Below are 27,104 nucleotides of genomic sequence, written 5' to 3'. Positions count from 1 at the left end.
GAACTAAAGATGGGTACAATGCTGGTTTGAACAACACATTATTCACCATTTGTATGCACAATGCAAGATGTTGGTGTCTCACACTCCAGATTTTAACAGTATAATAATTACACAACAGAAAGTTGTCCTTTCAGTCTTTCAGTATAAAATATTCATAGAACATAATTCCCTGCTAAACAGCACAAAGGAGTTTTGGTCTGAAAATAGTGCTATTTGCTTAAAGGTATGCAAAACACTGACCAATAACAGCCGCAGGCACTGATATAAGATTGTTAAATTTATATTTATTCATTTAGCAGACGCTTCCATCCAAAGTGACTTACATGTCAATTACAGGGCCATTGTCCCTGGAGCTAAAGCAACACTAAAGAGTTTTTTGTACCTTAAAATAATGATTACCAAATAATCAGTGGTTCATCAACTCGTAACAGGGTGAATGGCACTTCTGCATTCGCTTCACAGCCCTCTATCGGCTATAACCAGATCGGGTAGCGCATCTGTAGTTAGATGGAATGAGACATAAGAAACTACCATTTGACTTGCTTCGATGTTGCAATACATCACACTTCCATAAAATTATGCAACATACTCTGCCTTGTCTGTGGACATCGTTATTAGCTGAATAAACAAATAACGTGCGTGTGACAGAGGAAAAGTGTTTTAGTGTCGCTTTAAGTGCCTTGCTCAAGGGCACAACAGGAATTGAACCCACAACTTTTCAGGGTACTGCACGTTGGCCCAGCTCCTTAACCATTATGCTACCACCGCCCCCCAATTTAGCATGCTAACTACTGTAACAGTTGGTAATATAATGCAGTGAATGCTCTCACTTTTTTCATGTGGTATCCTGGACAACAGACCTGCGACGTAGAGCTTTAGCTACTGAGAGAGACAGGGGTGGTCATCTGCCATTCACATGACCATGTACCATCAAAATGACTTAGAAAATAATACAGGAAAAAAGGGTAGAATTACTGCATGGTGTTGATTCAACATTCAGTGATCGAGAGACCAGTGTTAGGGGCCATTCAAACATATCAGTGGGTGGACAGGTCTCATTACAGGTTATTGATTCGTGGTTACAAGTGTCATGTAGTTGACTTTTAAATACTTCAGTTTATGAGCAATTAGTCCACAAATGGCGCTTTAATTACGCTTGACACTTATCAGAAGTTTGACCTCCGGCAATAGACAGAAGGTGTGTCAATCCCCTCTTATTCCAACCATCGTTCATTACATACTGTAGGTAAAGTCTGGCGTCCGACGCCTGCATGTGCACACATGTGCTCTGTGTGCGTGTATCAGAGCGAGAGCATATGGTGCAATAAATTGTGGAATGTCCTGTGTAATTGCGGTGTCTCCCCTTTGAGAAAGATGGAGGGAGAAGAGGAGAGAGAGAAAGAGGGGAGGGGAGGAGAGAGAGAGAGGAGAAAGAGAGAGTTGAGAGAGGAGAGTGGACCTGCAGCTGTTAGGCCCCAGGGCTCTCCCCAGGAATGCGGTTCAGGATTCTGCCACAGCTGCTTGGCCCAGTGAGAGGAGAGGGAACCGAGAGGGCACTTATGTGGACTGATATGTGAACACACACACACACACACACACACACACTCTTCTCTCATGGGCACACATACACTCACACTCACACACGCACATACAGTACATACACTCATAAGCATACATATATAGCACACTCCACATCATATTGGCATCCCTGGTAAAGAGATCAGGGAAAAGAGGTTCAAAGAATTGTGCTGTTGGTGTTCTATCTTAGTTTTTCATTCATCTTCAACTGCTTTAACGTAATCAGAGAGCTTGTGAACTTCCAAGCCCATAATTTCCTGTTTCATCAATTTATAAAAATAAAGACACACAGCATGCAAAGACAAGAAGGTAGACAATTCAAATAATCTGAAAACACTTGTGTTTTTGTTAAACATATCTATTCCTTCATGCAGAATTTTTGTTTTCTCAGAATAAATGTCCTTCCCTGCGAATTTGAATGTTTCCTTGTTGTTTTCTTTGAGAAACTACAATTAAACGGCAAAAGATTGCTTTATTTAAATACATGTGCCTCTTATACTCTTGTTTACCAGGGGTGCCAGTCAATGTGGACGGTGCAGCTGTACATACACAGACATCCACACACAGAAACACAGACACAAACACACACACACACACACACACACACACACACACACACACACACAAACACACCCATACACTCTGCCCATTATTATGCCTTCCACATGCATGTACACACAAAACACACACACACACACACACACACAACAAAGCATACTGCACATAAAGCCACAAAACCAGAAGATCAAGCAGCACATCCACCTAATCACTCACTCCTCTCCTATTGTCATCTGCACACACACAGTATACTGTATATATATAAGTATATATCTATCTATCTACAGTATATGCTTCCCTATGTCCAGACCCCTTTAAAAACATCCTTCATTTGGTTATAATCATCTCTTTTTCCCGCCAAATGGCAGTGTGTGTGTGTGTGTATGTGTGTGTTTGCCTTTTCTCCCTGCTCTCTATTGCAAATGGCCGGCGGTACAATGTGTCCTGTGTGTTTGACTGACAAATGGAGCCCCGGCTGCAGGGCGAGATCACACGAGAGCTCACATGAAAGGGCCCTGTGGCTCGCACGCTAACGCTGGCGCTAACCACCGCATCGCAACGCGACGCTCCACACTCACACCCCAGAGAGCGTGTGTGTGTGTGGGGGGGGGGGGGGGACGCTCGCTGCTGGCGTTCAACGTAGCCAGACCAGGAGCCGTGGCCATGCAAGTTGAAAGGGAAGACGGGGAAGTGAGGAGGGAGGTGGGTGGGTGGGTGGTTGGAGAAGGTATAGATTTCTGTTATGCATACTTCACATAGCCTCTGGCGTGAGGAGTTGTAGAGAAAAAATATCTATATCTATTCAGCCATTCACTATTCACTACATAGGCATAGTTCTTTATTGTACGCCAGCAAAGCATACAATCAGTTCCATAGCATGTCAAGCCACACAGACCTTCACACACTCTAACCTACAACAAGTGATGTACAGTATATCTTTATAAACACGACCCTCTGCAGAGCAAGATATATTGATAACAACTTTGGACATTCCCTCTATAAAACGCCTCTAATAGGAATATGTGGCTCTGCCATTTCCCTTCTGAGGAATCCCAGTTTTCCAGTTTCCCAGTAACGGCATTCTGGTCCCCACACAAGCCCTGTAGGAGTGTGTCCGCCTAAAGACACAGATGAAGTGCACCCCTACGGTTGCTAAATCAATCGGGAGCAAAGTCAATAATCTACCCTGTCCTGATTGAGATATACAACTCCGACGATCCCCAGCTCTGCCTCTACTTTCCATCAGTGCGACTGCGCTTCATTATTAGCCGGCATTAGAGCGAGACACCGGGAGCGTCACCGTCCTGGCGCGCAGCCAAACAATCTTTGTGCTCCTCTCCCTGACCTCCTTTCCCCTCTGGAGCGAATCCGAAAAAAGATGGCGGCAGTACGGCGATGCGTATACTCTTTCATCGCTCGGGGGGTAGACTGTATGCAAATCCTTCCAGAAAGCTCTCTGTCATCACCTGCTCGCACAGCAACAGTGCACAGCAGGGAAGATGAAATGAAATCTCTCGTCATTTGCAGGATATATTGCACTGCGTACCTGAACAGGTACAACATTTTAATTCGTAGTCTATAAAAAAACACCGCAAGTCATGTTCAGACCATATTTCACTTTGCTTGTAAGGGGATGAATGGAATTCATTGAAGTAATTGAATGAATTCATTGAGTCTATCGCAGGTCTGTCTGCCTACAGTATAACCAAATTCTTTTTTTTTTTTATGAAACAAAGAAAATCCCCTGAAAACCTTTGCCAGGAACTCCTGTGAAACGCACGTAACTTTAGACACAAATGTTTGCCATACCGACTAGCTCTCTAGCTCTTTAAAAGTATTTCAACACCTGCATGACTGCCACACGCTGCTCCCAGAGCCAAGCGTCTTATTACCCTGGCACTGCCCGCTATGAAAACCAGCCTCTTCATCAGGCCCTGGGGGCCCATCTCCTCCTCCTCCTCCTCCTCCTCCTCCTCCTCCTCCTCCTCCTTTTCTCTTCTTTCGCCGTCTTTGGTGACTACGGTAACAATCGTGACCTTCCACTCCACGACAACGCTGTGCTGAGCTCTAGAATTTCGTTCTCCACTATATAGGCTCTTTAAAGTGCATACTGGATCTGCTCTTTTGTCCTGTCTAGGGGGCCCGGGCACCTCTCTGGCGCTCCGTCCCCTTTGGGCAGGTCCCAGGAGGGGGCAGCGGGGAGGGGCAGGACCACACAGGTGCAGAGGGCACCCGCTGGAGCTAGACCTGATAAGATACAGTCGCATCCTTTATCCTTTACAAAATGGCTGTGTGTGTGTGTGTGTGTGTGTGTGTGTGTGTGTGTGTGTGTGTGTGTGTGTGTGTGTGTGTGTGTGTGTTTCTCCCCTCTCTTTCACTCTCTCTTTCTCTCTCCGATTTCACTCCTTCAGGCTAAACTTCTCCACTGTAATGGCTACTGTGGAACTTTTTTCTTTTCTTCATTCGTGACGGGGAGCCAAAGCACATATGCCTTGCCGGGCACTATCAGATAGATTTACAGTCCGGCGCATGGAAATCTACTGTGAAAACATAACTTTCCCATGACACGGACTTGTTCTGTGGGCCCGCTAGGTGACATTTGTAAACGACTTTGGTCTTTTCATGGAGGAACACCAAAGAGGATAATGTTTCAGCCTTGAGTGGATAAGAATAGAGCAATAGAGAATATTCTTGGCATGGCCTGATGGATACATTCTTTGGGAGGGGAGGCAGAGCCTGAAATTGGTAACTGCAGCGAGACATCCAGTACTTCCAGCTTTGTTCAAATTAAGCCCTACCTGGCGCTAGCCAGGTGTGGCAAGGTGTGGACCAACACTGTTTTGACGTTATCGCTGACCCTTTCATCAACTTTCACGGCCCTTGCCAAGCCGGAGACGTGGAAAAACCCCAAAAAATCTCCACACAGCATCCTCGGCATAAACCTGCACGCTTCATCCCGTGAGCCCACGCTTCTACCAGGCTTTTGTGCCTCTTGTCCAACCTGTGCTGACAAGTTGAAATGACAAGACACACGGCCTTGTGTGTGTTCCGTGTCATTATCTGTTGAGTCCTGCCGTCAGGCAGTCAACTCTGGGAACCCTGACGCCGTAGAGAACGGCTGGTGGCCTCAAGAGAGGAGAGGTCCCGTGTGGTGAATTTGATACGATGCTGTATATGGAATAATAAGGCGGCCACAAGAATAGAAACGTATTAGAAAGGATATATTGCGACTCCCGCCCCATGATTCAATATCAATATCTATGGTATTTTTCCATCCAGAGGGGAGGTGTAGGTTACCTCAGCATTGCACTGTAGACATCAGTGCTTGCACTGAGTGGTACCCAGGTATCCTATGAATATTTCAGACCAATCTATTTCTATCTACCAGGGGCTATGTAGGCTACAATAGGATATAGAACTAAATATCAGCATTGAATGGCGTCACAGAAATACCATCAGGGTATCATGTGACTGATGCGTGGTGTTGCTATGTGTAGGGGCGATGTGGGCCGGTTAGTTACCTCAGCGTCCTGTGTCCTCAGGTTGTAGGTTCTCTCCAGGGTCTGCAGCACACCTGCACTCATCTTCTCCTCCTCCAGCAGCATCTCCAAAAGCAACACGGTCTGCTCCGGACCCATCTGGAACACACACACACACACACACACACACAGAGAGGGAGAGAGAAAGAGTGAAGAGTTAGGAGTGCTTTGACTGAAAGCAACACACTCAATCCAACACACACAAACCAAGATACACAAGACACATTTTCACTTGAAAGCCACCCACTGAAATGGAACACTTCAAATTGAACACGTCTCCCTTCTCAATTCGTCATCACAATGCACAAATAATTATGGGCTGTCCAGCACTGAATGGACCGATCCGTCAATTTACAGGAATTCTGTTTGAGCGCCGCGCCTTTACAAAACAAGACTTGAAACGAGAGAAAACCCCCTCGTCTGGAACATAGGGATGAACACTTCATAATGATCCATCAAACTGGGAAAGCCATTAAGCACTAAGCAGCTTTGGGGGTTTCCACATAGTACCACTGTTAGGAGGTGTCCATTTCTATTCTGAAGGAGAAAGGATACACAACTTATCAAAACGACTACAATTGCACCTAAAATACAAAAAAAGTGTTTTTGAGTGTTGTTAAGGCGAGCAGTGCGAGACTGGTCTCCTAACGATCGTTAAAAAGGAAAAAGGTTTGAGGAATAAAAAAGGCTGTTGGGCAACACTGTGATCATTCCCCACTGGAGTATTAGCACAGGGAGAACGGCACCGGGATATCTGGGAATCTAAGACAACATCTCCCACGCATGCAAGAATGGGCATGACTGGCGCTCAGGAGTGGATCTCAGAAAGAACACACCACTTTTCTTTTTATGAGCTTGTTTGCAAACTTTCACATCAGCGATATCTCTAACTGAATAACTCTTTAACGACTAAATGTCTTAATTTTACTGATAGCTTGCACTGATACAGACGCTACATGTGTGATCTAAAATATTACGCCACAGCCATTGACTAAATGTATTTCACAACTAGTGGTAGACACATTATAAGAGCTGTGAAAGTTTGGTAACACAACGGAAAAACACTGGGCAGTTGGTGGTATTGTTAGCCGCAAATGCATCCACTGCACACTGTGATAGCATAGCCCTTTGAGGAGTAGGACCCAAAATACAAAAAGCAATTTCCTTTTTGGAAACACTTTGAGTTCTTGGTGGTGGACGGGGTGCTGTGGTAGCTTTGAGAGTAGACTCGAGAGTGTTTCCAAAGCAGAGAAAACCTCACGCATCTGCACTAACAGAAGGGTGTATCCTTTGTCCCACTAAGCTAAGCCACCCATCATTCCACTAACACTGTGTGTGTGTGTGTGTGTGTGTGTGTGTGTGTGTGTGTGTGTGTGTGTGTGTGTGTGTGTGTGTGTGGAGACGGGGAGACGCCGGAAGGGAGGATAGGGGAGAGCGATGAGAAGAGGAGATGGGCACCGGCACAGCTGCTATTATTACCACATTATTGCATCAGGATCTGTGGCTTACTGATGCACAGCCCTCTCCTCCTCCTCCTCCTCCTCCTCCCACTCTCTCTCTCTCTCTCTCTCTTCCTTTCTCTTCTCTGTCCATCCGCCTGCCCTCCATCACAGCCAACACCCCCCCCCCCCACACACACACACACACTCCTCATCCCTCTCTTTATGCTGGCTCCAACCAGTGACATCACTTTGGTTGCTAATGATTTGCTGACCGCACACACAAACAGACACACACACACACACACACACATAATCATTCTTACTTCCTCTCCCCAAACACATACAGTACACACAAAGATACAGACACACACCACACACACGTTCTTACTTCCTCTCCCTAAACACAGATAGACAGACACAAGAGACACAGACACACCACACACACCACATGTGCACACACACACACACGCACGCACGCACGCACACACACACACACACACACACACACACACACACACACACACACACACACACACACACACACACACACACACACACACACACACACACACACACACACACACACACACACACACACACACACACACACACACACACACACACACACACACACACACACACACACACTTCTGTTTAGAAATAATAACACTCCACCATATCTCTCTCCTAATCTCCCCTGCTTTTCTCATTTTTCATTTAGGGCCCCTTTTTCTTTTCATAGATCCTGTGCGCTATCCTGCCCTTAAATGGTCAGGGGGGTACTGTCTCCAGTCTCTCACCAGAACAGATGGCTGGTGTGTGTCCGTTTGAGTGGTTGTGTGTGCGTGCGGTGTGCGTGTGTGTGGTTGTGTGTTTGTGTGAGAGAGAGAGAGAGAGAGAGAAAGCGAGAGAGGAAGAGAGAGAGAAATGGAGAGAGCGAGTGAGTGAGTGAGTGAGAAGGGAAGGAAAAGGCCGAGCCTTAACCAGAAACGGCACTATATTTGTCCCTGCGACTAAAAGGAGAAATTATTTCACCGGGGGAGTCGAACTGCCCGAACCCCCAAAAGAAAAACCTGAAACACAAACAGAAGCAGCTGGACAGGCCTCAACCCAAACAGCCCTAAAAGAGATTTGAGCGCTAAAAGGGCCGCGCCGCGCCGGGTCCGGTCCGGGGGCCATATTGGTCGGCGCTCGGAGGCACACCAGATGTGGCCTGCAGGAAATGTGCGAGGCAGACCTCTCGGTATCATTACTGGGGAAACGGCCTGTAATAAAATCGGGGAAAAAGGGGAGCGCTACGCGTAATGCCATTGCCTTCGAAAAAAAAAATAAAAAAACGAAACGCCGGCCACATGCAGTCTAAATCTCATCCCCGATCCTCGTGCCAAGAAAGAATCAGGAAAATAACAAATAAATTAAGCGACATATAAATGCATAGCGGGGGTTGCAATGAGGTAATTTGTGAGCTGGACGCTGGCCAAGCGGTGATGGCCCAATAGGGTTGCAGCTATGTAATCCAATAGGGAGCAGGGAGAAAGTTGCACACCTTTCCACGAAGACAGACAGACAGCGAGACCGCAGCACAGAAAACAGCAGGTGCAGGCGCACCTTGGTAAATCAAGTTCGAGTCCTAATTTAACAAAGCCCCACATTCACCCACTGCCATGGCAGGGCTTAACAGGGTGCGCCCATAACTGTCCATGAATGTAAAAATTCACCTCAAATGAACTCATAGGCCACCAATAACCATCTGTATTCAGTGATCCATATACCACCCACACAGCCTGGTAATTACAAAAAAAAAAACCCTTCATCTTTATTCCTGTCCAACAAGCTAATCTCTCTCTCTCTGAGATGAAACCATCATCATAATCATGAGCTAACCCTGAGTCTGATCGGGTTACCTCTAAGGAACCTCAGCCCGGGCCACTTGGCCTGGAGAAACTGCAGGAATATTTTACATACTCTTTGTAGCTCCCAATAAAAGTCAGACGCTGAGATAGCCGTATAACTGCCGCGGTGATGGGATGGCCATATGTGATCCGCAGAAGTAGGCCTCGGCTGGCCTGGCGGTGAGGAGAGGAGAGGAGAGAGACGGGTGAGAGAGGGAAACAGGGAGGAAACTCAGATCAGGAGTTATGCTCACCTCCCCCCCTTCCTTTAACCCCAAAATACTATCACTGACAATGGACACTGTCCCCCTCAACCCTAAACCCCACATATCCCACACACACACACACAAACACACACACACACACACACACACACACACACGACTACCAAATCCTTCATGTGACACTACATAAGACAGGCCCTGGGGGGCTTTAGAGAAGAAAGAAAGAAAGAAAGAGAGAAAGATGGAGAGAATGAAAGACGGAGAGAAAGAAAGACGGCGTGCGGAGATGACAGGAGACATGTGCTACCCTATCCGGCTGAACTCGTGAACCCCACGGCCGACCCCTGAGCTCATCCCCGCCGAGCGCGCTGTTCCCAGCCATGGGTGTGCGACTGTGCGCCCCCCAGAACAATGCTGCCGCATTCTGACACTCTTTTCTCAAGGGTCGCGGCTAATTGAGTGACAGTTGGGAGTACAATAACATAGGAAGCCAGTAATATGTTGAGCAAACATAGGAAAATCACCCCAATGGCCCAATGTTGATGTTTTCCCCTCCGCTGTTCATAAGGCGCTCTGTGTGTGTGTGTGTGTGTGTGTGTGTGTGTGTGTGTGTGTGTGTGTGTGTATATGTGTGTGTGTGTGTGTGTGTCTATATGTTTGTATGTAAAACGTCCAGTATAGACTCTATACACACATTCACACTGCCCCCCCCCCTTTTTAATGAATGTCTCTATTTACTCTTGCCATGGATGATCAAGTAAAACAAATAGACCATTATGAAAAGAAAATGTTTGGCCAAGATCCGAATCAATGTGCTCTCTCTCTCTCTCTCCCCCCCTCTCTCCCCTCTGCAGTGCCACCCTTGTAGTATTTCCATTGCTGATAATGGGAAATGACAGCACCAGTCTTTATTTGTCGTTACAATGGTCAGGCCCTTTTCCGGCGTTTATTTATGTACAAATTTAGCCACACTCCTTTTTACAAGGGGAAAAAAACACCTTTTTTGAACAGTCTATACGTGCCTGGCAGACCTGCTGACTACACAATGGCTTTTCACGGTGTGGTGAGCTCAGTAGTCAGACTGAGGCGCGGTTCTGTCAAAGAACAGTACGAACTCGAGAAGCGCCACAGAGGGAGCTGTCATATTCTGCGATTGTTCCCATATTTCTATGGCAACGTCACTGAACGGGCCTACCGAAATTAGTAACCCGAGCCGGGCGCAATCAGCGTGTGTTTGTTTGGGAAGGACGCACTCACCAGAAAAGCTCTCACGGAAATGAAAAATAGTGCTGATGCGTAGTGATTCAAGCATTTGAGCCCGCCAAATCCTGTTTGTCGCTAACAGGCTACACTGTACAGCGTGCTGTGTAACTTTTTCAGGAACGTTCTCGAATGAAATCTAAAACAGACTTTTTATTGGGATTTGTCTAGTCGCATGTGAGTGCTATTCGTGGAAAATGTCCTGAAGGAAAAGAACCGTCAATGAAAATTAGTGCTAGCAGTCTGGCACTGGCAGGTTCACCATTTACCAGCTTGATGTCACATGTACAGTCGGAAAGTTCCTGGCACCAATTTACGGCCATCTTGAGAATTCAACATCTTATGTTTCTGGTGCTGGTGGTTGAGCATGAAACAAAATACTTAAAATTGCTCACTTCACTTAGAGCTTCTAAAAGTGTAGCGGCGGAGAGAAGCCATTTTAGTGAGTCATTTTACTGTTCGGTGAGGCTCTGCTTCATATTCCTTTTATGAAAAAAATATGTGCTTAAAATCAGTAAGATCGGAAGAAAGAGCGGGCCATTACTGGGATGGAAACTCAGACTAGGGGTATAATAGAATTACCCCGCACTTTACATTCCATTTGGGCACATTAGTTATTCTCAGATAAACATGCTGCGTTATTGTCTGAGGTTCGTGCAATTGGCTCGGCACAAAAAAAATTCCCCTGGAGAATTGATGCCTCTTTCCCCCTCCCTCTCTCCTTTTCTTTTTTTCTTTCTTTCTTTCTTTCTTTCTCTCTCTCTCTCTCTCTCTCTCTCTCGCTCACAGGTAGGCTAACTATCTCCCTGTGTCTGTCTCTGATTCTGACCCAAGACCAGAGAGCGAACCGAGGCCAGCGCTTTTTCAAACGGTGGCTCCAGACGACAGTCGATAAAAACGTCACCGAGCGAAATAGATCCGCCGTGTTTTCAAAACATTATCTTCTCCTTGTGAAGGGAGGGGGGGGGCACAGACTGAGAGAGGACTCGACAAAGAGAGGTCGTGTCCTCCTGGATGGTACACAGCAAAAGAAAGATACTGCCGTCATACTTCCCAGGAATTCCCAGCAGTGGGCAAAGACAACTCGTGACTTGTAGGCCACAAGTTGTCTTAACCCACACATACAGACATACACAGTGCAAACACAACACCCTTTCGCCCATGCAAACCATAACTCACTTGCAGCCAAAAACAACTCAACCCAAACCCAAACTCACTAGCTCATAGAGAAGAGTGCAGGTGACTACTTTCACACTACTTTCCACAGACCATTCTTTGGGCACATGTGGCAGTTACATGTGACATCGATGGAGTGAATTATAGTTTCATTACTAACGTATAAACAAGTTATCCTTTGGTTTGCACACCAGTATTGTGGTCAGCTTATCTGACTATGAAGTTTATCATTTGCTATTTTCTGCCAGTCATTGCAGATGTCAGAAAATGGAGGTCTATCTATCGGTCTCATGATTTTTGAACAGCCTGTAGGTTCAGAGCATCTTAAACGCTAATCAACGACCTCCTCATGCAAGTCATAACCACCTGAGACTGTTCCACACATGGCCTGTTTTCATGTCTCCACATGAGCTCTTCGCACATTTCCCAATCCAATCCTCCGAGGCGAGCCGTGGCTGGGGCTCGCAGTTCCGACGGACGGTAACGTAAATGATCTCCCCTGAAATGTCCATATATAGCTTGGCAAAGTGTGTGTGTGTCCCAATCCCACCCCCCATCCATTTTCGCTCCCCCTGCCCAGCCTCCTGCGTCCCCCCCCCCCCCCCCCTCTCCCACAGATAAACTCTGGGGCTGGGCTGGGCCGAGGGGAGCTTAGCCTTCTGATGAGAGTGGCTCACTTCACAGCTGGCGGCTCTTAAAGCAGGTTATGACAGGCTAATCAGGAGGCCACCCTGCCGAAAAGCGAAGCAGCTGGGAAAACAGCGCCTGTCCTCCGACGCGACCGCGCCACCGCCGGGGACAAAGCGGCTACTCTACGGGCCACCGCTTCAATCCGCCGGCTTGTTTTGGTGGCCTTGAAGTCACCTTTGAAGTTCATTATTTCCCACTAACGTGCGACATTTAATCGCCTTCGGAGATGTTGGCCGCGATGTTTCTCTCCGTTGTTTTCACGTTTGGATTAAGATGTGAGACACTGATTTCCCATGAACGCCACTGAAGACTCCTGGAAGCTACCTCAAAATGGCCCTAAAATAGTTCCGTGTCTCATCGGAGAAAAATGGTCCTATAGAGGGTAGACACGTTCACAGCACCTTTTAGCCGATTTTTCTTTCATTTGAAGGGCAACATCAAATTGTCGGTCAGCTGTGACAAAAGACAGAGTTGGAGAGGAGAGGAGAGAGTGGTGGTTCATTGCTGTTCTCTTTCCCTCTTCTACTCTCTCTATCCCTCTATCCCTCTCTCTCTCCCCTTCTCCCTCTCCCTCTCCCTCTCTTTCTTTCTTACTCCTGTCGGCGAGTGACCAAACACTTCAGCGCTAATAGCAAAGCAGCTCCCCTTTTTAATCCCAGGCCTGTTTACAGAATACACAGCTACAACGTGTGGACTATTGAACTCTCGCCAACGACCATGCGGGCTTTAAAAATGTCACTTCACTTTAAAGGCCACTCTTCCGCCCTCTTTGCTGATTCCTCCCTCTTGAGGGAAGTTACACATAAAATCAAGGAGCCGCATTGAAGAAAGAAAAAAAAAAACAATGGCACAGCCTTCCTGGCGAGTCATTATGATAATGTTTCCCTGAAACATCCGCAGCTAATGGAGGCAGCCATATCTACGTACTTAAGGGACAAATTAACTGATACACAAAGAGCTCCTGGTGTTGGGGTAAAATCATAACTCACAGAATATGTGCACACACACAAAAAAAAAGTCCTGCTGAGCTCATAAACAAAAGCTCGGCCATCCATTTTTTATCACAAGCTTTTGTGCGATGACCGAGTCTTTTCTTCGACGCGTTATTTGTTGACTTGGATAAATATGATCAAAGGCGCTGCCGCCGGCATTAAAAAGACTGTCGTGTCTGCGCGCTCAGCTCGGAGTATGTGGAAAAGTACGAGCGGCGGCGGTGGTGACGACGGGAGCCACATGTGAGAGTTGGCACGGTCTGGCACGGGGCGCCCCCCGACACACACACACACACACACACACACACGGGAGTGTCTGCTTTCAGGCGTAGCTAGTGTGCGTGTTTGACCCAGATTAACTTTTGGAGGGATGGGGGCAGAGGACATGTAAACATATCCAAATGTGATATCATCTGCCTGAGCTAGACAGTCAGCCGAGGTTCATCCCTGCCTGCATGTTCAAGGGGTAGGGATGGGGGGATAAAGAGGGAGAGAGAGGGAAAGAGAACAGAGGGAGATGGAGAGAGTGAGGGGGGGATGAGAAGAGAAAGAGAGATGGAGGGAGGGGGAGAGGGAGGGAGAGAGAGAAGGGTAGGAGAGATGGAGTGAGAGCTGCCACCTGGCCATGCCCTGGTGGCTGATGGGAAGTGAAACCCAATCCCTCTGTTTGGACAAGGCCAGAGGATGAGCCACAGGTCTCCACTCAGTCTGTGTGTGTGTGTGTGTGTGTGTGTGTGTGTGTGTGTGTGGTGTCTTTTTTGAACTCCTGGCATCCCCCTAGATTACGCCTGTCTGAGCGAACCCAGAGCACGGCAACGGAGCGGGACCAGATAACGGTGGGCCCCCAAGCTTTCAGACGCATGCCACTTTAAGGCCCTGCCCGGCCCACTCACTCACTCGCTCGCTCACTCACTCACTCACGGTTGCACGCAAGCAGCCCCTTCCGCCACTTATGGTGATGGAAAAACACAGACGGCAAAAGCTCAAACAATGAACGGCAGACCTTTTCAAAAAAACCCTCTCTGTGTGCTAACCTGAAGTCTTTTTCAAGGAGGTTCCCCAACAAACCCCCTTAAAATCAGAGGCAGAAGTCACATTTTTCGACCATATTTTATGAGATATCGCTCTAGAGCTTCTGGGGCCTATTCACTCATTGTGGTGTCTGGCGGACAGCTGCGCTTAAAGGAAGACATGGGGAGAGCCTGGTCCTGGCCCTGAAAAAACGGCCTGCTCTCCAGCCCTCGTGGAAAGGTGCGGCGCTTCTCGGTAAAATCTGGCTCCCCGTTCTTCCAGGTACTAAAAGCCGTCGACTTTCCGAGGCCGGAGCCAAGAGGCAGAGCCGCCCACCGCCGCCCGACGGACAGACCTCGTGTTTATTCCACCGCCGGCTCGCTCAAGCACCCTGCCATCTGTTTCTGCCTGCCGTCCAACACAAATACAAATAAAAAAATTCAAATGTACTTTTCAAAGTGATTCCGGGAACGGGTGCCACAAGCATGCGGTTCTTCATCCATTTGGAGGAACCTGGCTGGAGTAAGCTGCACTGCAAGGAACCGAGAGAACGACCTGACACACAAGTAGAGCACTGTATAAAAACACTGCCTTCTGTCAGGCCCAGAATAAACTAGCACACCAGTGAATTCAAAAACAAAGGGAAGGAAAAAAGAAAGGAAGAAAGAAAAAAAATGAAGCAAAAGTGAAAGCAAAGACAAATTAGGGCAAGTTAAAAGACGTTAACGTCAAGAGTTATAAATAGTGTTTTGTGGTCAATTTGTAACATTTCCGTTTACTTTTCTTTCCCTTTTGTTTGCTAAGTATGAGTGTGTCTTTTCTAATGATGTGTCTTTTGGAGGCAACACTGCTCGCAGTTAGTCAAAATGGCCGCCGTTCTAAGAGACCACCACTGCTCCTGGGCCAGATAGGGAATCAATAAGAAAGCCCTAGTGTGCAGCACCTGGCTAAGTGAAAAATTGATCATGAGAGGCCAGGGTGGTTATTCAGCTCTTCTTTTATTGAGACCCTCGGGCAGGTGGTCATAGGTGATGTTCCGCGCAGTAAATCTGCCATACTGCTGTGGCTGCTATCGACGATTATGAGATCTTTCACATCTACAGATCTCTCACTTCTAATTTCAGCTGTCGCTCGGAAGACAGGAGAGGATGAAGCCCATATAATAACCGGCAACATAAATAAAACTACAAAGAGGTGGGGCTGATGGTGATTTATGTTGACGTTAGCCTTCCAATGCATGGCATCCATAGCTTACATCACTCCTGAGCATGAGCACACGTGAAAGGAAGCTCTCAGACTTGCTTACCTCCCTTCTTTTTTAGAGTGTTGTTTTCATTTCAAACATAACCAAGGCACCAAAATGCCAGCACCTGGATATGAACACAACCAAAGCCAAATGAGACAACGCCCCCAAAAAATGACCACGCAGCCAGTAACCAACAGCAACCACCGCCAGACGTGCCTAAACCGGTCTTGCCGTGTGGCATTCTCCTCCTTTATTAGGCGTTCTGTGCAACAGCTGCTGGGGTACTTTATGGGCATCCAGAGTGGCACCAGTGTGGCGACTGCAATCCACTACCCTCTTTGCCCCCCTCCCCAACCTCTCTCCCCGGGCTTCGACTGTGCCATGACGTGGACTTGAACTGACATCATGGCCACGCACGCACCATGATGTCATGCTCAAAATATAGCGCGCTAACCCGCCGCCGTAAAGGTCACCAACGCCGCGCTGGCCGTGAGATCGCGTCGCAAAAAAAAAAACCGCGCGGCTCGAGCTTCCCGACGGGATGACATCACTTCGGCAATAAAACCAGGCGCTCGAGTAAGGCAGCCCTCGTTTAGTCCCGGAGGGACCTGCGGTTAGCAACAGTATGCAAATCAGACGACTTAAGAGCAGACCACTGCCACGTCGTCATTGGATTACCACGGCGACCGACCGACCGACATACCTCTCCGGCAAAAAAAAAACATTAAAAAAAAAACGACGACTTCTTGAATGAATATTAAAAGTGAAACCCCATTCAAAATGCTCGGCCTGTTTGTGAGCCAAGTGCAAGTAAATTTGCACCGGAGTGCTCTGTGGCGAGACTGGGAGTGCAGAGCGGAGACATATGAAATTGGTTAAGCAACGCTTCTGTTTGCGCTTTTCTTGTCAGATGCTTTTTCCATGTGCGCCTGGAAAGGCAACACAGCTGCTTTTTCTTTTTTTTTTTTTTTAAATGAGATGGGTTTTTTTTTTTCTTTCTGTCTATTTTTTTTCTGAGGAAAACACTAGTGCTGAAAGCAGCTTTCAACCCTTCTCCCTCTCTCTCTCTCTCCTTCTCTCTCTCTCTCTCTCCCTCTCTTTCATTAAAAAAAAATTCCACTGCGCGATGCTGGAGCGCGCCAAAACGCCAGGCGAGGGAGGGAGGCTAAAGTCACATGTACCTCGATGAGGTGCTAAGTGGTGTCAGGCTAGCATACAAAGAAAACACGCTCCATGAGAGCGCTGTTGAAGGCTTTGCACCAGGGTGTGTGTGCACAGACTGTGAAGTTTGGTTTGGTTTGGTTTCTCACAGACTGACTCTACTGTAAGTGAGGCTGACAGGAGAGTGGCTCGTGGAATCTTGACCTGGCCCTAATCTGGCTCGGAACTGGTTTTGATCCGGCAAAGATCAATCAGGATCATAATTAGCAATCAGGTGTCATATCAGGTGTCATCGCACTTAAAATACTTCAGTATACGCACATCTATATAGTATACGTCACTTGGATTTTTTTTTTACAAAAAGTATTGCCCTCTTGAGTATACTTTAAACACCTGGCTTTTTGTTGAGCAATTGAGCTTTTTCCCTCGGTTTTCCCACGTTTCCAACCATGGCCAAACGGTGGACAAGCCAGAGCTGATGCTGGTAAATGTAGACGTCTCTCTAAGCTGAGTGACTGCCTGAGAACCCAAAGTTTCTGATCTCAGGAATGCAGTAATCCTCTCTTACGTAGCCTGTGTGTGTGTGTGTGTGTGTGTCTGCGTGTGTGTCTGTGTCTGTGTGTGTGTGTGTGTGTGTGTGTGTGTGTGTGTCCATGTTTGTGCGTGCATCTGTGTGTGTGTGTAATAAAAAGCACATGACTCCGTGGCGAAGCCTCTCCAACATTTGTTGCTCACGACAGCCCTGGCCTTCTTGTGCTCCTCCTCCATTCGACACGGACTGCGGATTAGCCACACTGACTCAGACCCGACCCGTGCCAGATCGCTAACCCCCCCAACCACACACACACACACACACACACACAATCAAACTCCCGTAGACACACAAGATGTGTAGTAAACAATAACTCGTCCCCTGAAGAGCAAATGCTTTGGACTTTTGTTGTGTCTGTATTTAGCACAACATTTTCACCTCTAATCATCTCAACGGAGAAAACAGAGAGAGAGAGAGAGAGAGAGAGAGAGAGAGAGAGAGAGAGAGAGAGACCGATGCCGGCGGGGAGCTTTCTGGGCCGAAAAACCGATGGGGTCACACTGCCCCCATCACTACTGTAGATCACCCCTAGTAACTAAAGAACACAGCAAAGCATAATAATAGTTTTGCTTTTGTGCGCAGGCTTATTTTACTTAGTCCTTTGTGTGTGTGCCTCTCCTCTTTTATGTGTCCAGCTAACCCCTCTGGAGCTCGGCTCCAAGTCTGCCAAAAACAACCGGCAGAATTTTTTTCCCTTTATAGGCCAGGCCAGCACAATCACTTTTTTTTTTTTTTGCTGTCCATCATAAATACCCGGTCACTTATGGACTCTTTATGCCGCTCTTCCGGGTAATGACGCACTGTTTGGGCACCTGACATATATTTCTGTATCAAGGAAGGGTCCTGACTCCATCGAAATCCCGCACTGTCCATCGATCAAAGAGCGAGCTGCCCGGCAGGCGTACGGTGACAACGGCCCGGCGCGGGGAGAGCCGATGACATGGGAATAGGAGCGAGAGGCCAGATCGATGAGCGGGAGCGGTCATTCCCAAACAATACGACAGCGCCACGCTTATGCAAGTAAACAAGTTCATCCCGGGGATGAGAGTGATGGAAGCTTGGCGGGCCACGCCAAACCACATGCACAAACACGGGCCTTCCTCGGCATTTCCACCCAGACGGACGGAGGAACGACACGGGGAGCGCCTGAAATCAGACACCCGCACGTCAACAACAATAAGCCCAGACGTGCACGCACACACACACACACACACACACGCATACTGTACACACACAGAATACTGGAAATCGTGGAATGGGAACAGTTTTCCGACGGAGACGAGGCAGAAGAAGCAATTGCGTGCGGATTCTTTGGAATCGGGGCTTGTGGAATGCGTGAGAACCTCAGAGTCGGAGTTGTGTGTGTGTGCGTGTGTGTGCACGAGTGTGTGTGCGCAGATCACATGTTAAACACATGATACTCTTTTACACTCGCCGAGGCTTTCTCATCTCCCAGCCCTTGCGCGTTTGGTACAATCCTTCAGACCACACAATCCCAAAGCCAATGTGGAAAAAAACCTGCCCCCTTTCACCCCCCTCCTCTCACCCCACATCAATTGCCCCCTTGGCTGTTTAACTTTTTAAAACCTTGATTAGCTCCTTGCCCTGAAAACAAGCCCCGCGTTGAGATGAATGAACACTGGGGGCTATTGAGGGGGCTTTTGCTGATTTTACATTAAGGGGCACTAAAAAGTAATATCCTAAAAACCGCCGGCCTGAACTGTAGCACGGTCTGGGTCAGTCTGGAGTATAAATCTCATTATCACGAAAGCGTGGATAATATCACACAGACGCGCCTTCATCACCCTCTCCGCCGGGAAGCACCGGCACGCCAGGCGTGGAGAAAAGAGAGAGAGGGAAAAAGGACTAATGAAATGGGACACGTTTGTCTTTTTTTCCCCCTTCCAGCCACAAAACTTTTCTTTGTGCCTCCTTTTTTTCCGAACTTATCACACGTTTACTGGCACTCTTCGCCACCTTCGGTTACGGTTGGCAAGGAGATGCCTGGCGTCACCCAAGCCAACCACCACCACTCTCCACCCATCCACCCACCCACCCACCCTCTCCACCCTGCACTGCCTCATCCCTCCCACCAGCTCCAATTATCTTTGATGAGATTGGGCCCTCTAAGGTGTACGGGGCCGGGGCTGCGGAGGGGCCTGGCACTGGGTCTGGGGCTGCCAGACGGCCGGCCTGCTTGACGGACAGGGGCGGCCTCGTCCACGGCTGCCCCGCGTTTACGAGCTCCAGGGGAGGCTGCAGCAGATTTACGAGCCGGGGCGGGGAGGATGGGCCCACCGCTGTTTGAAGTTAACGTCAATGAGTAATATAAAATACACCTGGACCTGCACTGAACAAGGAGGGAGGGGAAGGGGGGGGGGTGGGCAGGAGGAGGGAAAAGTGTGTGTTTGAGGGGGGGATGAGGGCTGTTATACAGACTAACATGGTAATGTTCAGTGCAGAGGCCCTACACCAGTCTGTGTGTGTGTGTGTGTGTGTGTGTGTGTGTGTGTGTGTGTGAGTGAGAGGGAAAGTGCGAGAGAGAGAGCGAGGAGAGAGAGAGAGAGAGAGAGAGAGAGTGTGTGTGTTTGTGTGAGAGAGAGTGTGAGTGAGGGAGTGAGTGAGTGCGGTGGAGGCAAGGGGGGGTCATTTAGTGTTTCCTTTCAGGGTAGCTTTTATGGCACGACTTCAATCACTTGCACCGCCCCCCCCTCCTCCACTCCCTCCACACTCACACACACACACATACACACACGCACTCACACACACACATGCACTCCTCCATCTCATTCTCTCTCCTTCCCGCTCCATTGTGCATATCCGACTGGACTGTAATTGGCCCCTTATTTCACGAGACCCCCCTCCCCAAATCCCCCCCCCCCCCCCCCCCCCCCCCTGTCGGACCAAGGCCTCGTCTGAAGTGCAGACACTGGCCACTCTGAAACGTGTTAACCTTTTTGCTTTTAATAAGACATAATGGATCACTGTTCCAATAAAAGCAGGTCCTACCAGCGGAAGACGGAGAGACACCACCCACAGCCAAGGTCCCCCCTATTCCCCGCTCACTTACCGGCAAAGCGGCCACATCAGACAGTAAAAAAACACTAAGGCAAACCAGACAGCTACCTCCACAAAAAAAAAAAAAAGACTCACACTTTAAAGGGATGTGAATATGATTCAGCAAAATGGTTCAGATTAGTCATCCATCTTGGTAATACACATGCAGGTCAATGGGACTCATGCATATTTTATTGCTCTGAAAATGACTCTACTACATCAATAATCCTGTATATGAAACTGAATTTGCATAGCCGAACTGAATACAGACTTAATTTTTTCCACAGACTTTTTTCAAGACCAACAATACAAATAGTATGAGCAAAACAAATTGTACCGGCAACAAGTACTAAATCACTATCCGGAGACACATCAATTGAATTTAAACCACAAGTAGACCACTTGAAGCTCTTAGGAGCTACTCGAAAAACACAATGACCAAATTGCCTCTACATAAAAAAAAAAAGAAAAAAAGGCAAATGCAACACCGCCGGAGCCATCTTTCAACCAAACACAACGACCCTAAATAGTATCCCCCATATCCACAACTCTAAATAGTATCCCCCATATCCACACACAGCGAGAGCAAGTCCACAGGCAGTCACACGGGGGAGGTGAAGCAGAGCAACAGAGCAACAGTTGGGGCCCCGGAGTGGAGCCGCCGTTGGTCGCGGAAAAGGCGTACGTGAGCAGCGAGAGTGCCGGCTATATAAAGCGCACTCACCTCTTTGAAGTTCACCTTCAGAGAGGGATCCCCTCTCTTCCGCTTGGTGCCCTTTCCATGGCCACGACTGAAGTGAATCCATTTTGTGACCTGGGAGAGGAGAGAGGAGAGGATAGAGGAGAGGAGGGGGGATGGAGGGAGGACAGGAGTAACAGGAGAGGAGAGAGAGAAAGAAAAAGGGAAGGAGGGAGGGAGGGAGGGAGAGATACAGAACAGAGCCTGGTTTAGAAATGGTTATAACTAATGACGGAAATTGTTGAACGACTACACTAGAGATGACTGATACGTGTTTGCCTTTGGCCTGACTTTCTCGCTTTCTTTCTCCCTCTTTCTTTCTCTCTTTCCTTTTCTCTCTTTCTGTCGTTCTGTCAGTATCTCTCCCTCTCGCTCACATGAGAGAGCGCCCATAAAAGCTGGAGCCGCTCATGCCCGACGTCAAGAGCACACGCACCGTAAAGGTCAAGTTTTCCAGCGCTACTCTCGTGGTCAAACAGTCGGCACAAAGGCAAACACGAACGCATCGACATCGGAACGCCAACCTCAGACGTCACTGATTTCCCATTCCAAGTCACCCATGTCTTTAGGTCTATAAATACACATTTGTGAGAGAGTGTGTGTGTGTGTGTGTGTGTGTGTGATGGAGATACCATCTGCATAATTACCTCCTGTTGGACTTCTGCGACCAGCGGCGACTGAATCCAGGCAGCACTTTCCTCCGTCAGCCACTGAGGCAGGACAGCGAGAGGAGTGGACAAGTAGAGAGAGAGAGAGAGAGAGAGGAAGGGAGGGAGGGTCAGAGAGAGAGAGATCAGTCCTTTGACAGATGGAGAAAGGGAGGAGAGAAAAAAAGAGGAGTGCAGGACAGCGGTGACAGAGGCTCCTTGACGAAAGAGAGAGTTGCTCGTTCGCTCGCTCGCTCCCGCTTCCTCTGCACACTGCCGCGCTCGCTCGCCCTCCCCGCTCCACTCTTTCTCACGCACACCCTCTCTCTTCCTTTCGCTCTCACTTTCTCTCTCTCTCTCTCTCTCTCTCTCTCTTTCGCTCTCTCAAACGCACACAAACACACACACTCACTCTCTCTCTCTCTCTCTTCCTCGATCCTTCCTCTGGCTTTCTACTTCAATTCCCACCTCTCTCTCTCACAGCACTTAACCTTATTAAAGCTCCCATCCAACCTGGCTCTTAACCTCTGAGTCACAACAACAGCCACTTCTTCATAGCACAGACAGACAGAGAGAGAGAGAGAGAGAGAGAGAGAGTAAGGAATGAGTGAGAGAGAGAGAAAGTAAAGAATGAGAGAGAGTTGCTCGAACAGAATGACAAAGTGAGCGTGTGGAAGAGAAACAGAAAGCAGAGGCTCTAAAAGAGAAAGCAGATGGACAGAGTTAAAGAAAACAGGAGGGGAAGAGAAGAGAAGAGAAGAGAGGAGGAGAGGGGGGGGAGTTCAGATTCCTCTGTCCCGGTAGCCGGATCCTTTAGTCCAGGCAGTAGCAGCCTTGCAGCTGTCCTGTGCTGTCCTGTCCTGTGCTGTCCTATGCTGTCCTGTGCCGTCCTATGCTGTGCTGTGCTGTGCTGTGCTGTGCTGTGCTGTGCTGTGCTGTGCTGTGCTGTGCTGTGCTGTGCTGTGCTGTGCTGTGCTGTGCGTCTGCTCTGACTGGAGAGAGAAGGGCAGAGCGTGGAGCCAGCCACACTGTAATCAAACACTGCACACTCCCAGAGAGAGAGCCAGGGGAGGGGTTAGAGAGGGAGAGAGAGAGGAGGGAGAAAGGGAGAGAAAGAGAGGGAGAGAGAGAGAAAGAGAGGAAGGGAAAAGACAGAATGGGAGAGCAGTGCACACACACACACTTACATTCTCAAAAAGGACAATAGGATCCGTTTGCTGACCGCGACAATCAAACAAGTCCAGCTCCAAAGTGACAACTTTCTCGGTGGCGCGCCGAAAAATCCACATGTGCTGGCATCGCTTCTGACAGCTTTCGCAGACACACACACTCTCTCTCTCACACACACACACACACACACCCTAGACGTACCTCGTAAGCCCCACACTCATCCCGTGATGCTCACAGAGCGTCCAGGCAGAGTATGTAAATCACCCCCCCCCCCCCCCCTCCCCTCCCCTCCCCAATAAAAGTGTTTACCCTCAGTCTCGCTCGCTTCCCGAGGCTACCGCAGTCTGTGTGAGTGTTTTTCTTGGGATTTGACTTGCAGGCGTGTGTTTGTGCATACTTGAGTTAAGGCGAGATGGAGTGGGGGACACAGAGGAAGAGAGAGAGGGAGAGAGAGAGCGAGAGAGAGAGAGAGAGGAGGAGGGAGGGGGGTAGAGAGTGGATCCTGCAGGAAGGGGAGTCTTATACCGGGTCGTGCGCTCAGGCAGTAAACGGCTATTGTCTGCGCGGGATACCACACATAGCTGTTTTACAGCCTCAGATCGCGCACGCCTCTTTCTCAGCATAGCGAGGCTTTTGTGTTCCCTGAGAGGGCTCGGACACAGCCTACGGAGGACTGTCGTTGAGTCCTGCAACTACACACACACATGCGCACACACACACACACACACACACACACACACACACACACACACACACACACACACATACACGCACACACACACACACGCACACACACACACACACACACACGCACACACACACACACACACGCACACACACACACGCATGCACACACACACAACCACACCCGCTCTTTAGTTCTCTCATTTTGACACAAATCACATACATTCACTCGCTAATATACACTGTCACACACAGACAGCATTCTTTCAAAACTGCAACAGCAGACACTATTACTCCTTCAGACCACCTCCCTCTCACTCTCTCACGAACACACACACACACACACACACACACACACACACACACACACACACACACAATTGTTTTTTTTTATCTCACACTCATCACAGCACCAGACAGCCACATCCACATCACACACCCCACACATTCTTACACTTGTCAGAGCACACGGAAGCACACCAACTTGACAGACTCCCAAGGTACACACACACACACACACACACACACACACACACAGTGTCACGCCAGTGCACACTCACACTTTTAGACACAGAATCTGACACGGCGCTTTGCCACAGTGACTCTTGACTCTGTATTAAGTGGAAACCCCCCCAAATAAACCCACTGACTTATTTCACATGCTGTTCCAAAATAGCCGGGACCAAAAACAAAAAAATATTGTGTTCTCATCTTGTTTGACCTTGGCGCGGTGAGTGTGGTTATTGTTTGTTATTACGAACCAACCATTTCCTGCTAGTGCTTGTTTTGAGGAGCATCCGAGTGCACTTTCACGTGTTAGGAAAAAACGTTGAGATAAGGGAGTTAATGTTTGAGTGCACAGATAAATATGTGCACCGCTAATTTACTGGAGAATGACTTCCGGCAGTTTCTTTACATGCAGCGACCTGACACCAGCAGACTCTGTGCAGACAGCTCTGAACTTTTTGTCTTTTTCAAATTGGAAATGGAGACTGGAAACGGGAAATTATTCCAACAATTTAACAATTAGTTTAATTAGTTCCAGCAATTTCAACCATTTGAATCATTTGAATGCCACAGACAGACATCTCCTAACATGCGAATAATGTTATTTACAGGAGGGTAGATCCAGCTCTGTCTAGTCGGACATGACATTCCATGTGTAAGAAACAAACAATGGCTGTCCCTTCCAATTTAACTCCTCCTACTGATTCAACTGACAAGAAGATATGTGACCTTAGACTACAGAACGAACACACAGATTTATAAAGTTCACACGTTCATAAAGGTCTGAGACAACTTCAGAATTCATGTGTGGACCTGACTAACTCTAATTTCTGCTCAGATTCCCTACATCCAATTTTGCCAGAGATGAATGAACAAGTTTCTGTAGAAGAAAAACAACTGGAGCACACCGATAAAAAAAAAAAAAAAAAAGTATTTTAAATAGTCTGCCGTTGTTACAGCTGCGAAGCACCTGATTTCGCTGTTTCAATTGGATGACGCATGGAGCATCTTATTTCACATACATTTCTAATTTTAAGGGGGGGGGGGGGGGGGTATGGAAAAGAAAATATCTGACTTGAATTTGTACATCTGAGTAAATGTTTTTCTCCCAAAGTCTCTCCGGTAAATCACTGTCAGTCACTCCTGTGTTGCTCCTCTCTGCTTTGTCCCTGGGGCCCCTTCTCTGTTCTGTTTTCTCCCATTCCGCCGGGCAGACTGAGAGAGGTGGGGCCGTAGGATGGCCAGATTGTAAAGAATATCACCTGAAAGTAAATCTCTCCGCGTCGGACTGTTGAATCCTGCCCTTGAAATACGACGCCCGCGTCCCATTCGGCGGGCGGAGAAATGCTGAGTCCCTGACCAAACGCACCCTCATATTTGTCTAATTTATCCCGCTTCTCTGACAAAACGCTTTTGACAGGGAATTTACAGTCCGGCAGCAGTCTGCACAATAGGAAAAGTTCTGGAATTCATAAACCTGCACTCTGATACCATCTATAAATCTAAACCATCTTGCGCCTGTATAAATCATGTGTCCGTTCTAATGCAAAATCAGGTCGTGTTTTGGGGCTGGCCACTGGTGGCTTAAGTACCTCTGTCTCTCCTGCATTCTAAAGTGCTCTTCCCAACAGCTAAAGACCTAATAAATCCCAAGTCTCTTGTGGCTCTAAAGTGAGCATTCTCTCCTATCTCAGTAGAGAAACCGTCACCAACACATTTCCACCTCATGATCAACCACATCACAGCAAATATATTGCAGGGTTAATGCCTGGAGATTTATGCCAATATTCTCTAGTATTTCAACTCGACAGCAACGTTCGCTAATATTTCATGTCAGGTTCCCTTTGTAGCACATAGCCATAATTAGTCAAGACTTCAAATATTTACGTGTAAATCACTCCATAGCGGGAAAGCATCCGCTCTTACACTAATTGAATACAGGTTGGCAGTATTTCTGGGGGAAAACGTCTGATTTAAGATACATTTTAATACCGAGCCGAACCATTTACAGGCAGCAAAAAACATATGTAAATGTCATCTGAAAACTTTTCAAAGGCAGCGGGGCTAATGCACGTCAAAGCCTGGCGTCATATTGACACAATTATAAAGGCATTACGCAGTCGGTATACTGCTGGACCAGGGGGCCCCGTGCCCCCCGTGCCCCCCGTGCCCCCCGCTTTACGACTCCCGTGGCCACGCACTGCGTTTAGGTGGTGCGCTGAGCGCCTGTTTGAAGATAGGGCTCTTGGGACGCCATTAGCCGGACATGCATGTGCACATGGCTGAGTTGCTGGTGTGAAAAAAACATCCCTTTCATTATTTATTTATTTTTGCATGTTAGGAAGTAAGGAACATTGTAGCAACATAAAACATTTTAGAATACTCATTGTAGCAATGTAAAAAATTTTTTAAATACTCATTGTAAGATTGTGAACAGCTTTTAATACTTATTCAGCAGTGATTGACTGCTATAGGTATTTGAATTGCATCATTATATCGCATAGTTGATTTGAAGTATTTTTCATCCCCACTTTTTAAAGAAACTTTCAACTTTAATCCCTACCTTAAAGGGATAGTTCGGATTTTAAGACACAAAGTTGTATGGGTTCCCTGTCAGCAACGTAGTGCATCAGCACTGACTTACCCCCGACAGCGTCCTGTGAGCCGAGATCCAGCCGGTTTTAGATCGTTTTTGATGCTGAAGAAAGTAGTCCGGCAAGTTTCTGGGGTCACGAAAGTAAAGTGTTTTTCTTCTCAAAACCATATGCGTTCAACCGAGTGATATATTTGCACCACAAAAACGTTGTCCAGGAAAAATTCAAACCTCGTTATCACTTACTTATTTTTCGCGATTCCTATCACTGCGCGCTACTGACAGCTGGACAACGTTTTTGTGGTGCAAATATACAGTGGGTATAGTAAGTATTCACACCCATGCT

The 27,104-nt window shown here is 47.8% G+C and overlaps 1 protein-coding gene across 1 annotated transcript in view; it reads right to left on the bottom strand.

Annotated features, from left to right (window-relative positions):
• aopep (aminopeptidase O (putative)) overlaps positions 1-27,104 on the bottom strand; it is a 56,914-nt gene that overhangs the window by 10,000 nt on the left and 19,810 nt on the right. The window contains exons 11-13 of the mRNA XM_062516128.1: positions 21,805-21,867; positions 21,143-21,232; positions 5,658-5,774 (exon numbers count right to left, since the gene is read on the bottom strand). Coding sequence (XP_062372112.1) covers positions 5,658-5,774; positions 21,143-21,232; positions 21,805-21,867 — 270 coding nt within the window. The remainder of the gene's footprint in view (positions 1-5,657; positions 5,775-21,142; positions 21,233-21,804; positions 21,868-27,104) is intronic.

The sequence above is a fragment of the Sardina pilchardus genome, chromosome 16 (assembly GCF_963854185.1).
Source record: "Sardina pilchardus chromosome 16, fSarPil1.1, whole genome shotgun sequence".
In the NCBI taxonomy this organism is placed as follows: domain Eukaryota; kingdom Metazoa; phylum Chordata; class Actinopteri; order Clupeiformes; family Clupeidae; genus Sardina; species Sardina pilchardus.
This window is presented reverse-complemented; position numbering and strand designations above follow the sequence as displayed.